The sequence below is a fragment of the Zea mays genome, chromosome 5 (genome assembly GCF_902167145.1).
Source record: "Zea mays cultivar B73 chromosome 5, Zm-B73-REFERENCE-NAM-5.0, whole genome shotgun sequence".
NCBI lineage: Eukaryota > Viridiplantae > Streptophyta > Magnoliopsida > Poales > Poaceae > Zea > Zea mays.
Window position 1 is genome coordinate 79344486 of NC_050100.1, and position 20993 is coordinate 79365478.

At 45.9% G+C, this 20993-nt stretch overlaps 2 protein-coding genes across 5 annotated transcripts; one reads left to right on the forward strand and one right to left on the reverse strand.

Moving 5' to 3' along the window:
- The first annotated feature begins 1489 nt into the window (after positions 1–1489).
- On the forward strand, positions 1490–5217 carry LOC100191839 (uncharacterized). The gene is made up of 4 exons (NM_001158370.2): positions 1490–2049; positions 4477–4529; positions 4633–4677; positions 4777–5217. Exons 1-4 carry the CDS (start codon positions 1759–1761, stop codon positions 4874–4876), a joined length of 489 nt encoding a protein of 162 aa, NP_001151842.2. The 5' UTR covers positions 1490–1758; the 3' UTR covers positions 4877–5217.
- A 1413-nt stretch (positions 5218–6630) lies between these two features.
- Positions 6631–20108, reverse strand: LOC100274706 (ATP-dependent DNA helicase Q-like 4A). 4 transcript variants are annotated; one of them, XR_004858151.1, is made up of 26 exons: positions 19840–20108; positions 19456–19643; positions 19315–19372; positions 18439–18843; positions 18008–18178; positions 17788–17918; positions 17314–17686; positions 17101–17232; positions 16485–16571; positions 16287–16408; positions 15664–15784; positions 15439–15590; positions 15231–15366; positions 14165–14288; positions 14021–14091; positions 13867–13935; positions 13660–13773; positions 13404–13562; positions 13240–13320; positions 12953–13114; positions 12788–12843; positions 8004–8103; positions 7812–7906; positions 7658–7730; positions 7141–7531; positions 6631–7017 (listed from the first exon to the last, which is right to left on the reverse strand). XR_004858151.1 is itself a non-coding variant. In XM_008683349.4 (26 exons), exons 2-25 carry the CDS (start codon positions 19611–19613, stop codon positions 7159–7161), a joined length of 3528 nt encoding a protein of 1175 aa, XP_008681571.1. In that variant the 5' UTR covers positions 19614–19643; positions 19840–20108; the 3' UTR covers positions 6633–7017; positions 7141–7158. The 4 variants fall into 4 exon arrangements, 3 of the variants coding, with proteins under 3 accessions (XP_008681571.1, XP_008681573.1, NP_001347575.1); XM_008683349.4 differs by having other exon boundaries at positions 6633–7017; positions 7658–7735; XM_008683351.4 differs by having other exon boundaries at positions 6636–7531.
- Between the last annotated feature and the right edge of the window lie 885 nt (positions 20109–20993).

Sequence of the window (20993 nt, forward strand, 5' to 3'; positions counted from 1 at the left end):
GACTAATCGTGTTAGCTGAAATTCATTTTCCAGTGGCGCAAGATGCAGAGAGCTTGAAGAGAAACAGTTCATTGTGTTTCTAATTTTTTTCTAATTTTTTCTGATTTTCTTGAAGTATTTTCTCTCTCTCAAAAAGATTGTTTTGCCCTTGGCTTTCAAATAGTGGCAGCACTCGATTGTTACGACGTACCCAATAGTATTCATATAACCAAACCAAACCCAAGGGTGTTTATCTGACCCCGAAATATATTGTTCGCTTCTGCGACTTGCTGTAGTTTTAATTTGACTGCGGCTTATATAGTATTTTGTTTCTATATATTGTACCTGCAGCAATTCGAACAGCTGTAGTAGCTGTGGCAGGGCAGTCCATGTAAGTGTCATGTAGTATTCAATTGTCACCAGCATTTGTTGTTACCTAGTAGGCCTTAGGCTTGTTTTTTTTGCTTTTCTAGGCTATGTGGATTAGGGGGTGTTTGGTTCTGTGGACTAAAGTTTAGCCCGGGTCACATCAAGCGTTTGACTTTCAAATAGGAGTATGAAATATAGACCCAACCAACTGTACTAGATTCGTCTCACTTTTTAATCTTCGGCTGAGAAATTAGTTTTATAATCCGACTACATCTAATACCCCCAACGAAGGTTCAAATATTCGATGTGATAATGGCTAAATTTTAGCAGGGGCAAACCAAACACCCCCTTAGAAGAGATTAGAAAAAATATTATAAAAATATTTTAACTTATTTAAGATTTAAACTCTTTCAATCCCACTAAACCACATGAATTAAGAGCAGAGGCCCTTACAATTTTTTTATTTATTTTTTGTTTCGTATGAAACGAGGGTATCTACTACGACCAGGTGGCTCGGGTAAAAAACGACAGACTGTTGCCTGCTGCCTGCTGGGGCCGCTGCGGGCCTGCCGCTGCACTCGGTGACAAATTGGGAAAAAAATTTGCTGCAGCCGGGCTGCAAACCAGGATGTTTGCAGTCCCTCATAGAAAAGAAGATAGGGCCCACCTGCAGGTTAATAAGACAACTAAAACGTTACCTGGTGGACCTGCAGGTGGGCTCTATCTTCCTTTTTGTGAGGGGCTGCAAACATCATCGTTTGCAGCCGGGCTGCAACAAATTTTTTCCGAATTGGGAAAAAAATTTGCTGCAGCCGGGCTGCAAACCAGGATGTTTGCAGTCCCTCATAGAAAAGAAGATAGGGCCCACCTGCAGGTTAATAAGACAACTAAAACGTTACCTGGTGGACCTGCAGGTGGGCTCTATCTTCCTTTTTGTGAGGGGCTGCAAACATCATCGTTTGCAGCCGGGCTGCAACAAATTTTTTCCGACAAATTGACTGACCGACCGCTGCTGCCGCGCAACGTTGACCGGTCAAACGGGCCCCCATCCCTTCCCGCTCGGCCGCTCCTATCCATCTCTTTCTCTGTATCTATCTGGTACCAGGCACCAGCCAGCCATTGACCCACTCACCCACCCACCCGCGCGCCGTCGGCGTCGCCATCACCGTCGCACCGCGCGCTGCTCCCAGCCTCCCTTTCCCTTCCCTGGCTGCTTGGCTGGGTTAGTTGATTGACTCCCAGTAAAACGGGCAGCACTGCACGGCACGACAGAACCCACTCGGCCACTCCCGCCTCTCTCTACTATACCCAGCTACTCGCACGCAGATCCACCCACCCACCCATCGTTCCTTCCGTTCCGTCCGTCCACTTGCCGTTGCCGACCACAACCCGCTCCCGGAGGACGGCGGGATGAGGGGGCAAGCCAACGGAGTGGAGGACCGCCGGCAGCGGGGCGACGACCACGAGGCGGACAACGACGGCGAGGAGGCGGAGGAAGAGGAGGGCGACGACGAGGGCCGCCACCGGGGCCAGGGCCCGCCGCAGCAGCGGCGGCACCAGGCCCAGAGGCCGTACTCCGGCCCGCAGCAGCAGCAGCAGCCGCGCCCGCCGCCGCCGCTCGCCAGGAACGTCGGCTACGTCGGCAAGCATCGCCTCTCCGCCGCCATCGCCCGCCTCGACCAGGAGCTCCAGTCCCTCCAGGTTACTACTGCGCTCAGCTTGCTCCCCTCCCCTCCCCGCCCTCCTCTCCCTCGCACCTTTGCTCGATCAACGGCAACCGCGGTCGACTCCTTCCTAGCTCGTCCGTAGTAGAGTCAACCTGCTGCTGCCACAGCCAGGCGCGATCCAGATCTTGCCTGCCGCGTATCAAGCTGCGCGATTCTAAGCATCGAATCCGGTGCCCCGTTCGTGCCGTGTCCCGCGCATCGTATATTGCTGCTCGATTTGTTATGCGTTTTTTTTTGTGCCTCTATGCAAGCAAGCAGAAGGAGGGGAATACCTTGCTGGCTTGCTGTCTAGTGCTGCAGTGGGAAACTGTAAATGGAGGACGACCCAGGTAGCGGTGGAGGCAAAACACTTTATTCACCTATATATATCTTTACTGTATGAAGTGCAGGAAGCCGATTGTGAAGCTACCACAAAAAAAAAAGTCAGCAAGATATGCATTAGAAAATGCTTGATATGCATGTGCGATGATACAAGATCAGCAAGCGGAAATGCTTAGAAAAAAAACTGTTCTTATCGATCCTCACTGCACCAGAGTAACTCGATTGGAAAGGAAACATTTGAAAGAAATTGCCAGTACTCGCCATTTGCACCTATCTGCTGTCACTCTGTCTACAGAAACACAGGGCCTTTTCTTCTGGATGTGGAGGGCCATCTGGAACTTGTTAGCGAGGCTTCGTCTTGTAGGGTGGTGGTTTTGATTTCCCATCATGTTCTTTGATCAGTCTGGCGTCTAGAGATATGCGGTGGTTAGATACTTTTGAATATCTGCTGTTTCTTTGCACAAGATGAGCAGAACACTAATCTAAAAAAACATTACTCTAATCAACTGATCGTTTGAGTTTAAAAGGAATATTAATGATCAATACTTGGTGCTGACTATTTGCGTTACTTGTTTAGAGATTTTTAGAGGACACGGGACATCCGAATTTATCATGTGCCAGTTTTTTTTAAAAAAAAACATCAAAAAGTCATGTATGTAGTACACAGACTTAAATATAGCTAAGGATAAGATCAAGCAGAGCTGGCACTACAACAATGCCCTAGATGTCGAGAGTCAAAATTAGCAAGCAGTGGTACTAATCATATGTTCATAGTACAAAGTTGAATAAAAACTGAAGAGATGATCAAGTCGAGGAAGTGGATCAATTTGGTGGCTTTGATTTTTTTCCCTAGAGTACATGGAGTTGTAAATTGAAGCTGGTTTTAGGGTAGCACTTCATCATAGATGAATATGAGATTAGACTTTTGAAGGTCTATTTAACTTAATGTGTACTACATACATGGTTTTTTGAGGTCTGCAACACACTTTTTTTTATAACAAGGTTTGCCCACACGTTGGGTTGACTTTATTTTGGCTAAAGAAGGTGCACTAACCCTAACCCTATAGTACATTGTACTACCTCCCTTCTCGAATATTTGGCGCCAGCTGGTTTGTTTTTGAACTTAAACGCGACGAATAAAAAAGAACGGAGGGAGTACTATTTTGTTACTAGCAAACGTGCCCATGCGTCGCAACGGAACACCATAAGTGTAGGAATATCGTCGCTAGATGTCGGTTGTTCTAACTCGTATAAACGGAAGGGTCATGAGTCTAGTTCACATACAAGATACATAGGGCATGGGCCAATATGTATTAGAACCGGACTTCGTATTCATCAGCGCTAGATGGAGTCCTAACTAATATGAGTATATGCATCATAAGTCGGCGTCAGCGTCATATATGAAGGAAACACTTCACTGTCGGGTAGTTAGGGGAAGGTGGACGAAAAAAAAATGGGCGGGGTGAAATTTTGCCTCTTTAATATTAGGTATATAGACATAGATTGGAACCCTACGTTTTGTGTCCCAAACATTAGCATGACACGTGATTTACTTCCGCATGAACTGGTTTTGCATCCTGGTAGTATTAAGTGTAGAACTAGTGCTGTGAAATCTCACCGGACTGGCCGGAGCTGGTATTTGGGTGAAAGTTATATTGAATATTTATGTGACTCGATACAGATGGGAGTACACAGAATCACAGTAGTTTGGCTTTCGTCTGTTGTTGCGCTGCCCCTTTCTGTCTTTTTACAAAACCAAAAGAAACTGGATTGGATTCGAAGGCGCGGAACTTGATCTTCGGTTCTGTACCATCTGTAGTGTATGGCCGTATCCTTCAGAATGTAGGGTGCAGTGGAAACCATAACTCTAACTAGTACCTACATCGTACATAGTCCCTGTGGAATGATCCATTGTGCGACTGCTATGGAATAACATATATTTTTTTGTATTTGGCAACAAAGTGCTACCTTGTTGTTGTTGTTGTTGTTGTTGTTGTTGTTGTTGTTGTTGTTGTTTTCTGTGAAGGCAAAGTTCTGCTAATTTCAATAGATACTCTTGGTGTTTTGTTTACCCATGCAGGAGGAGCTGGACGAGCTTGAGACCATGGAATCTGCGTCCGCGGCGTGCCAGGAGTAAGCAGATTTTGAGCGTGTAGCGTTGTGTTTTCCACATCATCATCATCACGTGCTGTTTCTTCTCGTTGTTGATGTATGGTTGTCCTTGTGAACGAAACAGAGTGGTCACGAGTACGGAAGGGAAGCCTGACCCGCTTCTTCCTGTGTAAGTGCTGTTCCTCTTCTTGTTTTCAACCACCACTGCCATTACCATACCCTGCAGAATCCTTACAGTACCGGTGGTCTCTCGGTCTTGTTTTTACAGCACCAGTGGCCCGGAGAACTCGTCTTGGGACAGGTGGTTCCAGCGGGTGCGCTCCCGCAGCAACAAATGGTGGGCATCGAAAGGCCCTGACTTCTCGTAGCTCCTGCAAACAAAGCGGAGACCATCCTCACCAGTCGTGTGCAGATTAGAATGAAACACGTTGAGATGTATCGTCCATTGGTGTCCTGGGGAAACAGAACAGGCGGCGGCGGCGGCGAGTGCGGTGTGGCTCTCGCAACGCTTGATAGTTTTTTTTTTTTTTGAGAGAATCATTGTGTATGTAGTAATCCCTAACGAGGCCGAACATCGATGCATCCACATCAAGGCCTGGTTGTTGTGTTTCCTAGAGATTCTGACTCACTAGGTCGGATTCCTGATGGTCATGCGATCTCGCTGTTCTTTCTTCAAACGTGAAGAATAACATTGTCTTTGAAAAGTTTCAAAAAAAGGAGAATCAGATTGAACGTTGTTATGTGCTGTGCTGCTTATGAACGCTGTTCGATTAACCTCGTGTGTTTAAGAAGTCGGGTGCAACTATCTGTTTCTCCGAAATTCGTACTGCATTGTGTTTCTGCATCATCCCCGGACGCATCATCTGTACTGTGTTTTGGAACCCTTCAGGAAAGAAGATAGGTAAGCCCTGTTTTGTTTACCCTCTAGATTACATATAATCCAACTTAAATAAGTTAAGAGACAAACAACACAAATTATTAGATTGAATTATATAATCTAGATATTTTGTGTATGTTTGGTTAGCAGGTTGATGTGGATTGGAACGAGTTCAACCCACAACAATCCGTGTTTGGTTCAAAAGGCTCGCGGATTAGGTTGATTCTGGGTCGAAATACTTCTTAAAAATGTAGGGTCTAGGAATTCCTTAAAAACAAGTGAACCATTTCGACTCACTTCCTCTTCACCCTCCCGCCACTCATGTGGTCATGCCTTATCCACTCAAGACCAGCACAAGGGTGTGCCGCCACTGTTAGCATGCTGGACGAGGAACACCCGCCGACCTACCCTCCAATGTTAATCCCTCGCCTACCTCCCGTCGTCAGTCCTCCACTAGCCTTTCCTCCCGCGTGCTGGCCTCCGTTAGCGCCCCCCACTGGCCTTCCCTCCAGCGTGCTGGCCTCCGTTAGCACCGTCAGACTCTCCCACCGGCTTACTGCGCCTCCCACCGTCAGTACCCCGCTGGCCTGTCCTCCGATTCCGGCGTGTTCTCTAGTAGGCACAACTCACGAGCCTTGCTAGTGCTGTCTTCGGACAGGTAAAGATCAGTGCTCGTCATCGCCTAGACAAGCCTGCTAGTCACGGCAAATGTTACAAATTCACTGAAATGCATCTTGATGTTGTTGGGATGTTCCTTTAATTATGATTGAAATATAACAGTGACCTCATCACTAAAAATTTATGACTTCGATAATAATGACTTTAATTTATGTATATCTTGTGCTTATGGATTTCTCAAATATTAAAATAGTGTTGGTTTCATTTATTTTGAATGTTGCCATCTTATTGAATTGAAGATATTATCATGAGAGTGGTAATATGACCAGAAAGCTGACCATATTTGGTCCATGTCCCATTCATCCCTCATCACGAAACAAACAAGAGATTGTGTAGCTCCAACCCACTTTAACCCTATAATTAAACAAGGTTCAACCTATCACTGAAACCAAACAAAGAACAGGTTCGACCCAACTTAGAAAAATAGATCGACTCTTACCCAACCCACGTCGTTCCGAAACAAACACATGCTAGATTATGATATTCCATAAGCTGCTCATTAGATGTTTATTTTAGATTATTATTTGGCTTTTTATCCACTAATGATTTATGTAAATAAACATCTCATAAGATTATACAAAATAGACTATATAATCCAGAATACCCGCGAGGAAACAAACGGACCCTTAAGACTTGCTAGACCTATATACAGCCTAGGACAACTGGATGCAAGAGAAATGTTTAAGGTCAGTCCAACGTCAGCATACATGCATACATTACTACAGTAGCCATCGGATGATGATGGCGATGATGTTAATTCAAGTTTGGTCGCTTGATGGTACACGCGTGCGAAGATGTACCTGCATCCAAGATGTTTCGGGCAACAGGTGGCCGACACTGCGATCGCGATGCTGCCCACGGAAGCAAGCAACGGAACTCTTGCTCCTGGTCTCGTATGTCCTTGACGCGTGTACCAGCTGGACGTACATTCGACGCCACAGTTCCAATGTACAACTGCATCACAGAAAACCCTTGACATCACTGCATCGCTGCATGTGCACGAGCCAACCTGGGAGATTACATATGTGCAAGCCTACATTCCTATTCCCTAGCGGTACTCTACTCTACTTGACGTACCCAAATTCCTGGAATAAGTTAGAGGGGTGCCCACTTGGGAAGAACCCTGCCATTGCCATACGCCACGGGCTTCCGGACGCTGCGCAGCTCGCCGTCCACCTCCACCACCTCAGGCCCATCGAGATCGGCGTCCGTGCAGCGGGGGCCGTGGGCAGAGACAGTTCGCGTCTTGGCCGCGCGCTTCTTGGACTGCTGGCCCGTGCGTTCGTCGAAGTCATAGTCGCCGTAACTCGCTGCAGAGATGGCGGTGGAGCCCCTTCGCTTCTTTGCCGCATCGGAGTGCTCGTTGCCGCCGCCACCTCCGCCGCTGTTTCTCCTTGGATTTGGGTGTTTGCTGAGGAAGTCCTCGATGGTTGCAAGCAAGCGGTCCCCGTACTTCTTGACCTTTGTCCTGAAAGAAAACATGTGAAACATGAGTGCAGTTGCCGCTGCATCTCAAATGGTAAAGGTTACTTTTCGAAAACAAAAGGATAGCAGCATAGAGAATTCATTCAAAATGGCAGAGTAGTTGCATTACTTGCCGAGGCCGTTTATATCCAAAAGCTCTTCTTTTGTTCTCGGTACTCGGATACTCATTTCCTTCAACGTGTCTGTTCTGAAGATGTAAAGCTCGCCCTTATCAGGAGACAGTGAGTGATTCCACGAATGACAAGGTGCAACAAACAACTTACTTGAATATGTGATACGCATTGAATCCTTCGTTACACTCCTCCATTATCTGTTCTCTAAGGCTAAGTAAAGCTTCATAGAGCATTGATGCAAGCTTCTGCAAGAACGAGAAAATAGATATTAGAACGGAGAAAGAACATATAAAGATCTGACACCTCGGATCTGCTCTAATTTATACATGTTCAGGTCTTTACCACATCGACTTCACTTTGCTGCTGAACATTCTTGTTGGTTTGCGGAAGCAACGAGGCATCAAGATTCCTCATCTTGGAGGCCTTGTCAGAAGCAGGAAACCTGCAAGATCCTTAAACTTTTTTAGAGAACTACCAACTGTTCATTGTTCAAACATACTTGAAATATGTTAGTTTGAGGGGGGGGGGGGGGGTATTTATAGAATATGAAGTATTGAAATTCAGGTGACAACAACTCAAATTGAAAATGCCAACATAGGAAGATAAAGAATACTTATGGAGCAAAGAATGTGCATAAGTATAACTAACTGATAGCTAGCTGGTCTCAGTATCTCAGATAACCTAAACCAGCCAGGATATAAAAAAAAGAGGTCAAAGTAGGATTTTTTTTTCTTTTCCTAGAAGTGAAATGCCCCTACCAGTTTTAAGCACAATCTTAGATATAATAACAAAATAAACTTTCATCATACTACTTGACATCCAATGCCAACAGTAGACCTTACAAAGATTCAAATTTTAATGTAAATGTAGCTTACTGTGACAATCACTCTTTTATATGCATGTATATTAATATATAGGGTTATAGGATCAGAGGAATACTTCCTACTTTTCATTAAAAAAGGTAGCATTCTAAAAAACATGTGTCTATCAACTTGAGGAGAGAAGCAAATCCATATGTGTCTTAGATAATATTGCATTCTGGAAAAGACTGAAACCCTAACTCTCTCAATAAGGTTGGGTGATGTATTAATAATAGAGTAGGTGGGCCTTGGCCCAATACAATGACAGCCACACACAAATACATCTAACACCCCCCGCAGTCAAAACTCTAGCCATGATAGATGTTGAGACTGGACCGAAACTCCTCAAACACCGGCGTGGGATGGCCCTTGGTGAAGACGTCGGCGAACTGAGAGGTGGTTGGTACATGAACTCGCACATCTCCAATGGCGACACGCTCACGCATGAAGTGGAGATCGAGCTCGACATGCTTCGTGCGCTGGTGTTAGACGAGGTTGATGGAGAGATATACGACGCTGACATCACAGTAGCCCAGCGTGCTCCATGTCAGCGAACTATGGAGCTCCTGGAGCAGCTGACGGAGCCACACCGCTAGCCACGGCGCGGTCAGCCTCAGCACTAGAGCGAGAGACGACTGGTTGCCGCTTCGAGTACCAAGAGACAAGGTTGTCGCCCAGGAACACGACATAGCCTGTAGTGGACCTACGCGTGTCGGGGAAGCCGATCCAGTCAGCGTCGATGTAGACGAGGTCAGTGGTCAAGGAGTGGCGGAGGAGGCCGAAGTCGAGGGTGCCCCGGAGGTACCGCAGGATCCGCTTCATGGCGGTGAGATGCGGCTCCCGCGGGGTATGCATGTGGAGGCATACCTGCTAGACGGCGTAGGCAATGTCGGGCCGGGTGAAGACGAGTACCGCAGCGCCTCGGCAAGACTCAGGTATCCTATGGGATCGACAACCGAGGGCCACCATCGTCGGAGGAAGCCTTGCCCTTGGTGTCCACCAGAGTCACACAGGGCTTGCAGTCAATCATGCATGCGCGCTCGAGGATGTCGACGGTTTAATACCGCTGGTGGAGAAACAGGCGCTAGGACTGGTGTTCCACGGTGAGTCGGTGACCCCCAAGAAGTGGTGCAGCTCACCCAAGTCCTTAAGCGCAAATTCCTGCTTGAGGGAAGAGATGATGCGCCGCAAGAGCTCGAGGGAGGAGGTCGTGAGAACAATGTCGTCGACATAGAGGAGGTACGTCGTGTCCAGGCCTCGACGGAAGACGAACAGGGAGGTATCCGCCTTGGCCTCGACAAAACCATGGGAGAGCACGAAGGTGGCGACTGGCGAAGCGGCTATACGAAGCCCAGGGCGCATGCTTGAGGTCGTATAAGGACCGGTTAAGCTTGCAGACCATGTCGGAGTGAGCCATGGAGTAAGGCATTCTTGACATCAAGCTGTTGCACTGACCAGGACCGATTGAGTGTAGTACACCGTCTCCGTCAGAGTGCCATGGAGGAAGGCATTCTTGACGTCAAGCTGTTGCACTGGCCAGGACCATGACAGAGCCAGAGTCAGAACAGTCCGGATGGTAGCAGGCTTCACCACGGGGCTGAAAGTCTCGTCATAGTCAACCCTGAGACGCTGGATGGAGCCCCACAGGACCTAGCGAGACTTGTACCGATCCAAGGAGCCATCCGTCTTTAGCTTGTGCTTGAAGATCCATTTCCCGGTGACCACATTTGCGCCGAAGGGGAGTGGCACAGGTCCCAGATGTGGTTTGCCTGTAAGGCCTCATACTCCTCCATAGCGCGCCGCCAGGTGGGGTCGACGAGCACACTACGGACAGAGGATGGCACAGGGGGGAGCACCAGAGAGGAGGGCACCGTGAGAACTAGGCGTTTGATAGGTTGAAGGACACCAACAGCACGCCGAGTAACCATCGGGTGGACATGCTTGGGGTCCCGATGGAGAGCAATCGAATGGTATACAGGCGGCTCCTCGCGAGAGGGAGCCGGGGCATCGACCCGGCCACATCGCTGGTAGATGTGAACGAGGACCGCGAAGCGCGGCTAAGAGGCTACCTCAACGAACGACAATGGGGCCATGCTTGGCAGCGCAGGGGACGTTGGGTCCACGCGATGTGGCGGAGGCGGCGACGGGGCTGCGCATGGCATAGGCGGAGTCGGTGGAGCCACATCCGACACAGGCAGAATCGATAGGGTCGTGCGGGGCGCGGGCGAGGCCGCACGGGGTTGCGTGAAATAGGGCAACGGAAGACGAGCATCGACACAATCAGCATCGAGAAGGAAATCGACGTCGGGGGGTGGGGAGGAGGGGTCAACAAGGGGAAAAACCTCCTCATCAAAAACAACATGACGAGAGATGATGGTGCGGTGAGTGAGGAGGTCATGGCATCGGTACCCCTTGTGGTCAGGAGAGTAACCAAGGAAAAGACAGTGAGTGGAGCGAGGAGAGAGCTTGTGTTGAGCAGTGGCGGAAGTGTTGGGATAGCAGGCACAGCCAAAGACACGAAGGTGGACATAAAAGTGGGTTGTACCATACAGGGCGAACTAGGAGTGGGGTGACTCACCGTCTTGGAGGGAAGGCGGTTAAGGAGATAGGTAGCAGTATTCAGGGCCTTTGTCCAATAGCTGGCAAGAAGATACGGCTGAAAGAGGAGGCGGATCATGTTAGTGGTGGTGCGAATAATTCATTTGGCCCGGCCGTTCTGAGGGGAAGTGTAGGGACACGAGAGGCGTAACTTTCACCGTGAGAGAGAAAGAAGGAACGAGAGGCGGAGTTATCGAACTGGCGGCCATTATCACACTAGAGGGCACGAACCGGGTGACGGAACTGGTTGGAGACCTAGGTGTAGAAATGGGTGAGAGTGTGAAAGGTGTCGGACTTGAGCCGCACTGCCACAGAGAAAAAGTCCAAAGAAAATGAGAGAAATCATCCAGGATTACCAGATAGTATTTGTAACCACAGAGACTGAAAACAGATGTCCAGAGATCACAATGAACAAGATCAAAGGCTTGAGCAGCCCTAGACGAGGAGGTAGGAAAGGGAAGACGAGTTGACAGGCATGACAAAGGCTCTCATAGGGACTGCGGCAGAGGTAGGGGTCCCCGGAATCGATTGGAGGGGCGAAGCCGCAGGCGTTGAGGGCGGTGGGACATTGTAGGATGTGTCGTCGGAATAACCGACTGAGGGGGACATGGGGAAGGAGCCCCCATGGATGAGCCCAGCTACATGAAGGGGTGCCCGGAGAGCAACGACCGTGCCGGAGACGGGGCAGCGAGGACCGCCGGCATGGCAGGGAGGGCATGGGGGCTGCAGGGACATGGGTGTCCACGCCCATGCCTGCAAAGGCGGTGTAGAGGGCTGTCGAGGCAGGGGAAAGGGGGGCAGTAGGGGGCTCGCCGTGCACCAGCCCCGCATCGACGACCACGCCGAGGGAGGACATGCTGTCGAGGCTAGAGAAGGTGGAGTCGTGTTGCGGGAAGACAACAACAGTGGAGGGGACGCCGAGGAGCTGTGTAGGGGGCGTCGGCGGCACACCGTGAGGAGCATAGGAAGCCTGGAGGGCGCATGGGCCCTAGAGTACCCACCGACGGTGGCAAAGAGCGGGCAGATGCAGGGGACGCGCTTAGCATGTCGGCATGGGTCCCAGCGACGTCCAGATCGAACGTGGAGGGGGGAACGACGGTTGTGGCGAGGTTGGAGATGGATTGGGTAGCGGCGGCGGCCAGCACCAGGTGGCCGAAGCCGGGCGAGCCCCAGGCGCCGCACACGCGAGAAGAGGTCGTGCCAACTGAGAAGGCGTCGTACGCGCAAGGAGTGGTCGCGACACTGGTGGCGTGCGCTTCGGTGGTGGAGACAGGTGAGGTGGCGACGCTGGTGGCGGGGTGGACACTGGCGGCCACAGTCGCCCAAGAGCTGTCTGCCATGGTGGCCGTCGCGCGCACCGGGCATGGGGAGCAGGGGGCCTGGCGGGACGCAGGGCGAGGGGAGGTGGGGGTAGGGGCAATGTCGACAAGCCGACGACTGTGGGAGAGCCAACCAGCGGCTGAGGGTGGGAGGGTGGGGGAGAGGAGATGAGAACCTAGCTCGATACCATGAAAGAGACTGAAACCCTAACCCTCAACAGGGTTGGGTGATGTATTAATAATAGAGTAGGTGGGCCTAGGCCCAATACAATGACAGCCACACACAAATGCATCTAACACATTCAAATCATGTGATAAGTTTGGTGGTTGTAAAAGGTAGAAAACTAACTTCAGGACGATGTTGTGCTTGCCAGAGAGAAGACCACTAGCTTTCAAATGATTTACCTGCTTAAAAGATCAGGTTAGACCTATGCCTGCTATCAAGATTGGAAACAAAAAATAAATAGAAACGTTTTGTCTTGAAATAAACCAAGGCACATCAAGTATTTTTTACCTTGAGGACAGATGATATTGATCCATACATATCGCTCTTTTTCACATCCTCATTAAGTATTTCCTCAGTTACTAAATGTCGCATTATCCTTGCTGCCTCACCTTTAGCTAGATGCCTCCCAGCTCCATGAAGAGCTAAAGCATCATGACGCTGCTTCTTGACCTATGGGTAATAAGTTGTGTTACCATTAACATATTAGTGTTGCAATGATAGTTGCACCCGGTGGTGGCAAGATCCTGCACTAAAAAGATCAGAACATGATCTTGATTAGGTATCTGGGCACGTACATTTTGGCTCATAGACCCTCTGTAAACTTCAAGAATGTAAGTAGATGAATGTGAGTGCCCTGTCCTTGTGACTAGCTCAACCTAAAGAAGCAACAAAACAAGAGTTTAGGTTCACATAGAGAGATGTCTCAATGCATTTGGAAGGGGCACATCTGTACACTTACCAATTGCCTGGCAATGTTGGTAACATCTTTTTCGACCCATCCTGACTCTTTCAAGCAATTATCACATGTTCTTGCACAAAGCGAAGGGTCAAACTTCTCTCCAAAGTGGATCAGTTGAAGTAGGCGTCTGCAGTCCACGTCATTTTCACAGTAACTGACCTGCAGAAATATAAGATATAGCATATTATTTTTCATGGTTTCCATATTTCGTAGCAACAAACAAATGCATGCTGCATGCATATAGAATTTTAGATACCATCCTCAGGAGATTGTCCTTATGTGTCTTCAGTGCTTGCTCATGTGAAGATAAATCACGTGGTGCTCCTGTTTGCTCCGTAACTCCTTGTGTAATCATATGTCGGACCCGAATCTGAACATTTTGTTAAGAAAATTACTTGTTTGTGATACAGTACAAAGATAGTGAGAAGATGCCAACAAGGTATTAAGGTACAAGTAGACTTACATAGTCAGAATACTGGTAATATAGCACACAAGATGAAGGTTGCCCATCTCTACCCGCACGTCCACACTCCTATGAGAATAGATCAACCACCATACAGCTTCGACTTTACAGTTCCATTGTGCTCATGTCATGAAACTTCAGTTATGAGATATACCTGATGATATCCTTCAATTGACTTGGGCAGTGAATGATGAATAACAAAGCGAACATCAGGTTTATTGATACCTACAGTTTGTCCTATTAGATTGGAACACCCAATAATAGATGTTATACACAGGTGTTTGAAAGATTAAGTTACCCATCCCAAATGCAACTGTAGCACAGATTATGTTGATCTTATCCTTGCTCCAAAGCTTCTGTATATGTGTTCTATCCATAGGATCCATGCTACCATGGTAGTGTGATACTTTGTGCCCACAGTCCTGGCAAAGGGGAAAAGATGGAAATATTTAGAAGTTATAGCCGGCGGAAAGGTCAATATCTATCTACATGACAACATAACAAATATTAGTAGTAGGGTAAGCCAAATTTTCATTGGATGATTAAATTTAGTTCACTGTTCAAAATCTGTACGCCAACCAGTGAACCAGTAATCAATGTTAGACAAAATAAGTACATCAAGTTAACTATGTGAAAATCCTCAAGCACATAATGGATGCTTACGTAGATGACACTGGTAGCAAAGCTAAGACAAATATCCTGAACAACCAGCTAATGAAACCCACTATACCTAGCTCACTTGCTCAAGTTTGGTATCAAATTTCAACTTTGGAAAACACTAAGGGCAAAAAAAGGGCAGACCCGGAGGCTCCCACATGAGTGAGGATGGGGAAGAGATAAACCGAGGCAAGTCTTTCCCCACGAATGCGGAGAGACTACTTTGAACCTGTAGCCTAGTGACTCGCAAAACGTCTCTTACCACTGTGCCAGGCCTAGGCACCTAGCCTTCTGGGAATGCGAAGAGGCTGCTTCAAACCCATAAGGCCATAACCAAGAGAAGTTTGACAAAACATTGAGGCAATCAAAGCCAATTCAACAAACATGGGACAATACCACATAGGAACTACAGCCAATGAGCCCAAACCCTCAACAACGATGGGACGAGATTGACAAAAACAAACGTGAACGGCCTTGAATACCTCTTTTGGAAAAGTCAGAACAAGCATGAGAATGTGACTGGCTAAAAATAGAGCTCCCAATCTATATCCAGGTAATATGATGCAATATCAAAGAATAATATAAGCAAAACATGTATCCACTGGATAGCTAAATAATCAAGAATTCAATCTGCTACTACAGTGTGTAAAATTAAGGACTTAAATATCCATACAAACAATAAACAGCTTATAGTTTCGAGAAATAACCCTTAGTTTTTCTGCCACTTTTTCACAATCCATTCTTGAAAGGCAATATATAATGCCACATTCTTTAGAATGATTTGTGCGGATAAATAAATCAATGTCCTCAACGCATTTCTTTGTCTTGGGTCTTAAGTAGTACCTGCAAAGCCCAACTTAAAACTAAGATGGTCTGCGACAATAGAACTTGCATCAATACCTTACAGGCACGCACCTCAGATTTGCACGATTAAAACTTTGTTTGAAAACAATGCAGTTTTCAAGGGCTAAAGCTTGCACGACATCTTCCTTAACCCTAGCAGTTGCTGTTGCAGTCAAGGCCAGGACTGGTGTCTTGGGGAAGTTTTGTTTTAGAACACCTAAGCTCTGATAGATAGTAAAACCTACATTAAGAAGTCATCTAATTTAACCATGAACGTCTCCTGTCAGATAGAAATACCTTGTAATCAGGACGGAAGTCATGACCCCACTGGCTTACACAATGAGCTTCATCAATAACAATTCTAGAAAGGTGCCCTTGTGAATTTAAATTGTCCAATAGTCTCGATAAAGCACCACTCCTGTACTCAAAACAATACTAACTGGTTACATTAATATATTCATACAACACATGTAATTGTACTTATACCCAAAAAAAGTATTCAAATAGAAAAATGTCTTCATGAATATACATTTTCCAACAGTCTCAACAGGGTGGCAACACCATACTCAATAAAATTGCAAACAAGTTTTCAAAAAAACAGTAAAACAGTGAAAGAACACATGTAAATGATATTTTTTTAAAAAATATGTAAACGATAAGATAGTAGAAAGAAAACATATCCTGGAGACTAAATGTGGCGTGTCAGTAAAATAGAATCATGAAAAGTAGTTTTGATCTGGAAAATATTATTCCTGTACAGCTTACAATACTCAAACAACAGTATGAATCTAATGGTTGCGGCCTGCAGGTATATTGTATTGCAAAAGGGTAACTTTGGACGATAATCAAGAGACGATGTGAGGTAATCTGAATACAGCTGCTTCATACGTGTAACTCACAATGGGCACCATTCCACTTACTTAGCTATTTTCTCTGGAGTGACGTATAGCAACTTGTAGCGGCATGACATTAAATCTTTCATTATCTCTTGCTGTTCAGACCAGTCCAAGTTGCCACTCAAATAAGTTGCAGGAATATTAGCCTGCTCCAGCCAAAAGGTAGTCAATCAGAAGAAAAGAAACACCAAGAAATACATACGAGATGAAGTGATCCATTACCTGTGACAAGTGCATGATCTGGTCTTGGATCAGTGAGACAAGAGGGCAAACTACTAATGTTAAGCCAGAACTTATAAGTGCTGGAAGCTGCAAATTAATAGATGAGCATCAATGCTGATAGCAGATACAGTAATACACAAATCAGTGATTGGCAAAGGAAAAAATGTAAGTTGTCCCACTGGATAAATATGATCTTGAAAAATATCTTTTCTTAAACATTAACAAACAACGTGCTTGGGACAAAAAGGCTTTGTTGTTGTTGTTGTTGTTAAACATTAACAAACAAAAAATGAAGTGGTGTATATATGTCAGCATTTGGAAAGTGCCAAGTAAAACAAAATCAATGGTCACGACTCACGAGACACAGGGCAGGAAGTTGAAAGTACAAACATCTATAAAGAACAACAAAGAAAGGGGACAGACCCAGTGCCAGAGGCTCCCACATGAATGAAGTTTGGGGAAGGGATAAACCTAGGCAAGCCTTGCCCCGCAACTACAGAGAAGCTGCTTAGAACCCATGACCTAGTGACTTTGTGAGACAACCCTCACCACTGCACCAGTACTGTCCTTCATTTAAAAATAACAAGAATAGATAAAAATATATTTGAGTTTTTACCTGATATGTCAAACTTTTCCCACCACCAGTTGGCATCAAAACAAAAACATCATGCCCACTCATTGTGGCATTGATTATTTCTCGTTGGTTGGGGCGGAAAGAATGGTTTCCAAACTTATTTCTGTTCTTGGCCTGGATATGCACTAAAGGTTAATAGTATTCAAAAATCAGTGATGGCGTAAATAATTAAAAAATGATGCTGAAGAAAATAACCTCAAGTTCCTTAGTCCATGGGAAATTTGTACTACTCCACTTTCTATCACCAGATCCTTCAGTGTAGTTAATATCGATAACCTTTGGGGTATAGCTCTTCCATACAGAATTTAATGGTGTGCTTAAATTATCTGAACAGGAATATGGGGCAGGAGAATAGCATAAATCACTATCCCTAGGTCCATTTCCAACGTAAACCTGAGATTGGAATCTATTGCTATCCATTGTAAAAGTGCTTCCTGGGGTCATAGGTGGCAGATGCTGCTGTGTAGATGTTGTGGATGCCATAGAGTGTGATATTTGTCTCTCCTCATCTTGGGCTGACCTTGTCATATGGTCCTCAAGTAGCTGAACCAGTTTTTTAAGATGCAATCTGCAAGGTATAACAGTAGCACATATCAACATTACTGTGGCAAAGCAGAGGTGCCTACTCAGAAGTAACAAGTAATATTGATAAGTGACAAAGGATGGAACCGTCTTTTATGAAGTTCTTGTGAATGTTGAGGATTGAGTTCACCATCATCATCAAGAAGCTCATTGGCTACTGCAAGCAGCTCATCCTTCATCTCCTGCAGATGAGTCATTGCCTCTCTGCAAAAAGCTAGCTGCAGAAAGTAGTAGATAATGAGATAACATGCGGAAATAGCCCCTCAGTATAGAACAAAGATAGTGACATAATAAATACTTAACCTACCTTGCATTGATGGTTACATAATTCAGATAGTTCTCGTGGTAAATTAGCCTCATCCATGCCATTGACGCTACACTTGTTTCCTGGTGGAGTTGACATGTTATGGGATGCTGATCCTCTGGGTGCATTTGTTGCTTGATAATGTTCCATAACTATTTGGTCCACGTCAATAGTCTGAAAGATAAGTTCGACATTTGAGAAGAAAAACATGGACACTTAAAAAAACACCATGTAATTATGTCGTTGTAGTTTTATGGATTAAAATAATCCTGGGAACATTTGTTGTGGTTAAAGAAATGTTAAGTTTGTGCCTGAATCTTGATTTGTGACTTTTGTTGGGTTTCAACTCTAGCCTACCCCAACTTGCTTGGACTAAAAGGCTTTGTTGTTGTTGTTATAAAGAAATGTTAAGTTCAGGGGATGAAAGCACCAACCGCTAGAATATCATCATCCATGGCATCAAATTTATCATAAGAGCACATGTTATCAGCAGCCATAGATTGGTGTAATGCAGCGTTTGTTCTTGCAAAATTGTATTGATTTGTTGCTCTCATATCTTCCTGCACAACATGGTTGTTCTGGTGACTTCTCATAGAGGAGCAGATGCCAACTGTTTGATGGCTGCTGTTGTTCTGCAGAGAAACTCTTTCACTGGGTTGGCCTGTGCTTTCCATGGAAAGAATCCTGTTTCCTGGCACAGTAGACATTTTGTTGGTGTTGTATGAGCCTTCTCCATAGGTACGAGCATGACCTCTATCACAGTCTCTCGCTTTTGCAGATAAACCAGGTCTTAAATAGCTCTTGCAGGCAGCCTGAGTGTTGCATAGGGAACGCCAGGCCTATGATGAGAAATAATTGTACAAGTAAATAAAGTGTAATTGCAAACAGATCCAACTAGGTTAATAATCTTTGGACAGATGATTAATATATGTAGGTAAAAGAGAAGGTAGGGATTAGATTTTTCAGTTAGGATGCAACCAGTAGAAGTTTTGACACAACTAATTGAAGTTAAGAGTATCTTCAACTCTGTATTGTAACTAGCTAAAAAAATTTGCTATATGTTGCATTGCTAGTGAACATATCTCAAGTTTTTCTAGAAATCCTGACCTATTCTTAGGAGTTCAGATTCCCAACTACCAGTTGCATTTATTATCATGGAGAAAACATATGGCTTTGAAGATATCTGGCTACTGATGTAAAGTTACATGAAACCTAGCTAGAAGACACTCTAGTATCACCAGGTAAGTCTCGACAAATGTGCTAAGCATCACCGAATATATTCATAACACGTCACAGCATCGCAGTCATACCTTCTCGATCAACGGAGCCTGAAGACGCTCTGGGCCTTGAATTTTACAGGCAGAAGACCTGCAAAAGAGAAACGTTCGAGGGATTCATGCTGTCTCGGCAAATGCCACACGGAAGTTGGTTTCCATAGATCAGAGGCATACCTTAGCGAAAGCATCCTCTCACGAGCTTCAGGGTTCGGCCTCTGTGTCGGCAAGGAGAAGAGAAAGCTTGAACTCAGAAAGTCGTCTCTGCTAGAGTAGCCTTGGACAGCGTTTTCGTGGTGCGGCCAATTGACCTTTGGTGGTTTATTAGCTTGCATTGATGCTCCGTGCTCATATGAGCTTAGGGCCTGATGGACACGCATGCACGCCAGATAATTTTTGAAATAAATAAATTGAAGTTGGTTGCACAGGCATAATACGCTTGTAAACTCAGTAATCAGATGAGATCCAAATGCAAATAGCCAAATACTAGCACACTGCATAAGCTAGGGTTTGGGTGCTCGGTTACGTGCAGCAGGAAGGGAACAGAAGGGATTGGCATACCTGGTGGGGCGCTCGTCGCCAGAGAAGGTCCCGTCGAGGACTTGGGCGCCCGGCGTAGAACGGCGGCGCCGCGCTGCGCACCCAGTCGTCGTCGGCGCTGCGGCGATGCGGAAAAGCAGGGGAGAAGCGAGCCACGACCTGTGGCAGACGCGCTGGTTGCTAACGTGGCGGCTGCGGGGGAAGAGTGAACGGGGGCGGGGCGGCGGTGGGATTCCGCGGAAATGGGTGCGGCCGGAGAAGAAAACAGAAGGGCGACCGCGAGGCAGGGCGCGGAATGCGAAATCGAAAGTTTTTTAATTAGGCCTGGAGAGCTTCGCTTCAAGTAGTGTCGTTACTGTTAGGCTCCGTTTCAATCTCACAGGATAAACTTTAGCTTCTTACTAAACTTTAGCTATATAAATTGAAGTGTTAAAGTTTAGTTTCAATTACCACCATTAGCTCTCCTATTTAGATTACAAATGGCTAAAAGTAGTTTAAAAAAAGCTGCTAAAGTTTATCTCGCGAGATTGGAACAGGGCCTTACTATCCATCCATTTTTAAAAGAGGTAATTATTTCCCTATGCTTATGCAAACAGTGAAGCATGCAAGCGAGTGTTCTACTTACACCGAGATTCAATCGTAACCGTATTTTTGGCGTATGTTTGTTTCTCGGCTAACTACGCTGCAATTTACCTAAAGACAGTCAACTAAATCAAAGAACTAAGTAACTAACCTTAACTAAAGAAGTTAGTTAGACTATAGCAACTTAAACAGCGAACTCAGTATGTTCTAAATTCTTAACTAGCAAAGTAGGTATTAATTAAATATCTAGAGATTCTTTAATGGTCACCACAAGTGTAACCTTGTGGTGTGACTTAAGATATTGCATACACATGCACACACTAGCATGTAAGAGCCTAGATACACAAATGTAATATAACAGTTTATGGAGTGACACACCTTTTGTTCTACGCCACATGGTCTCCATTATAATCATGAATTTATATCTTAGATTTTGGTAGGCTTAACATTTCAAAGAGAAACTTATCCTCTCCAAAAGATCAAGAAAAACTCATTTTCTTGATAGGTTCAAGAGAAACTCATTTTCTTCAAAGAACAAGACAAATGCATCAGTTCCTCAATAGAACTGGTCCATGGGTGGCATGTGGTAAATA

What these genes read in the sequence shown, in the direction of transcription:
- LOC100191839 (NM_001158370.2), top strand. Translation starts at nt 1,759, where the DNA reads ATGAGGGGGCAAGCCAACGGAGTGGAGGACCGCCGGCAGCGGGGCGAC. An exon ending in GCGTCCGCGGCGTGCCAGGA is followed by an intron (nt 4,530 to 4,632) that starts GTAAGCAGATTT and finishes TGAACGAAACAG; the next exon opens with AGTGGTCACGAGTACGGAAG. An exon ending in CCTGACCCGCTTCTTCCTGT is followed by an intron (nt 4,678 to 4,776) that starts GTAAGTGCTGTT and finishes TTGTTTTTACAG; the next exon opens with CACCAGTGGCCCGGAGAACT.
- LOC100274706 (XM_008683349.4), bottom strand. Translation starts at nt 19,613, where the DNA reads ATGCAAGCTAATAAACCACCAAAGGTCAATTGGCCGCACCACGAAAAC. An exon ending in GGAAAAGTTTGACATATCAG is followed by an intron (nt 16,572 to 17,100) that starts GTAAAAACTCAA and finishes ATTAATTTGCAG; the next exon opens with CTTCCAGCACTTATAAGTTC. An exon ending in AGATCATGCACTTGTCACAG is followed by an intron (nt 16,409 to 16,484) that starts GTAATGGATCAC and finishes TGGCTGGAGCAG; the next exon opens with GCTAATATTCCTGCAACTTA.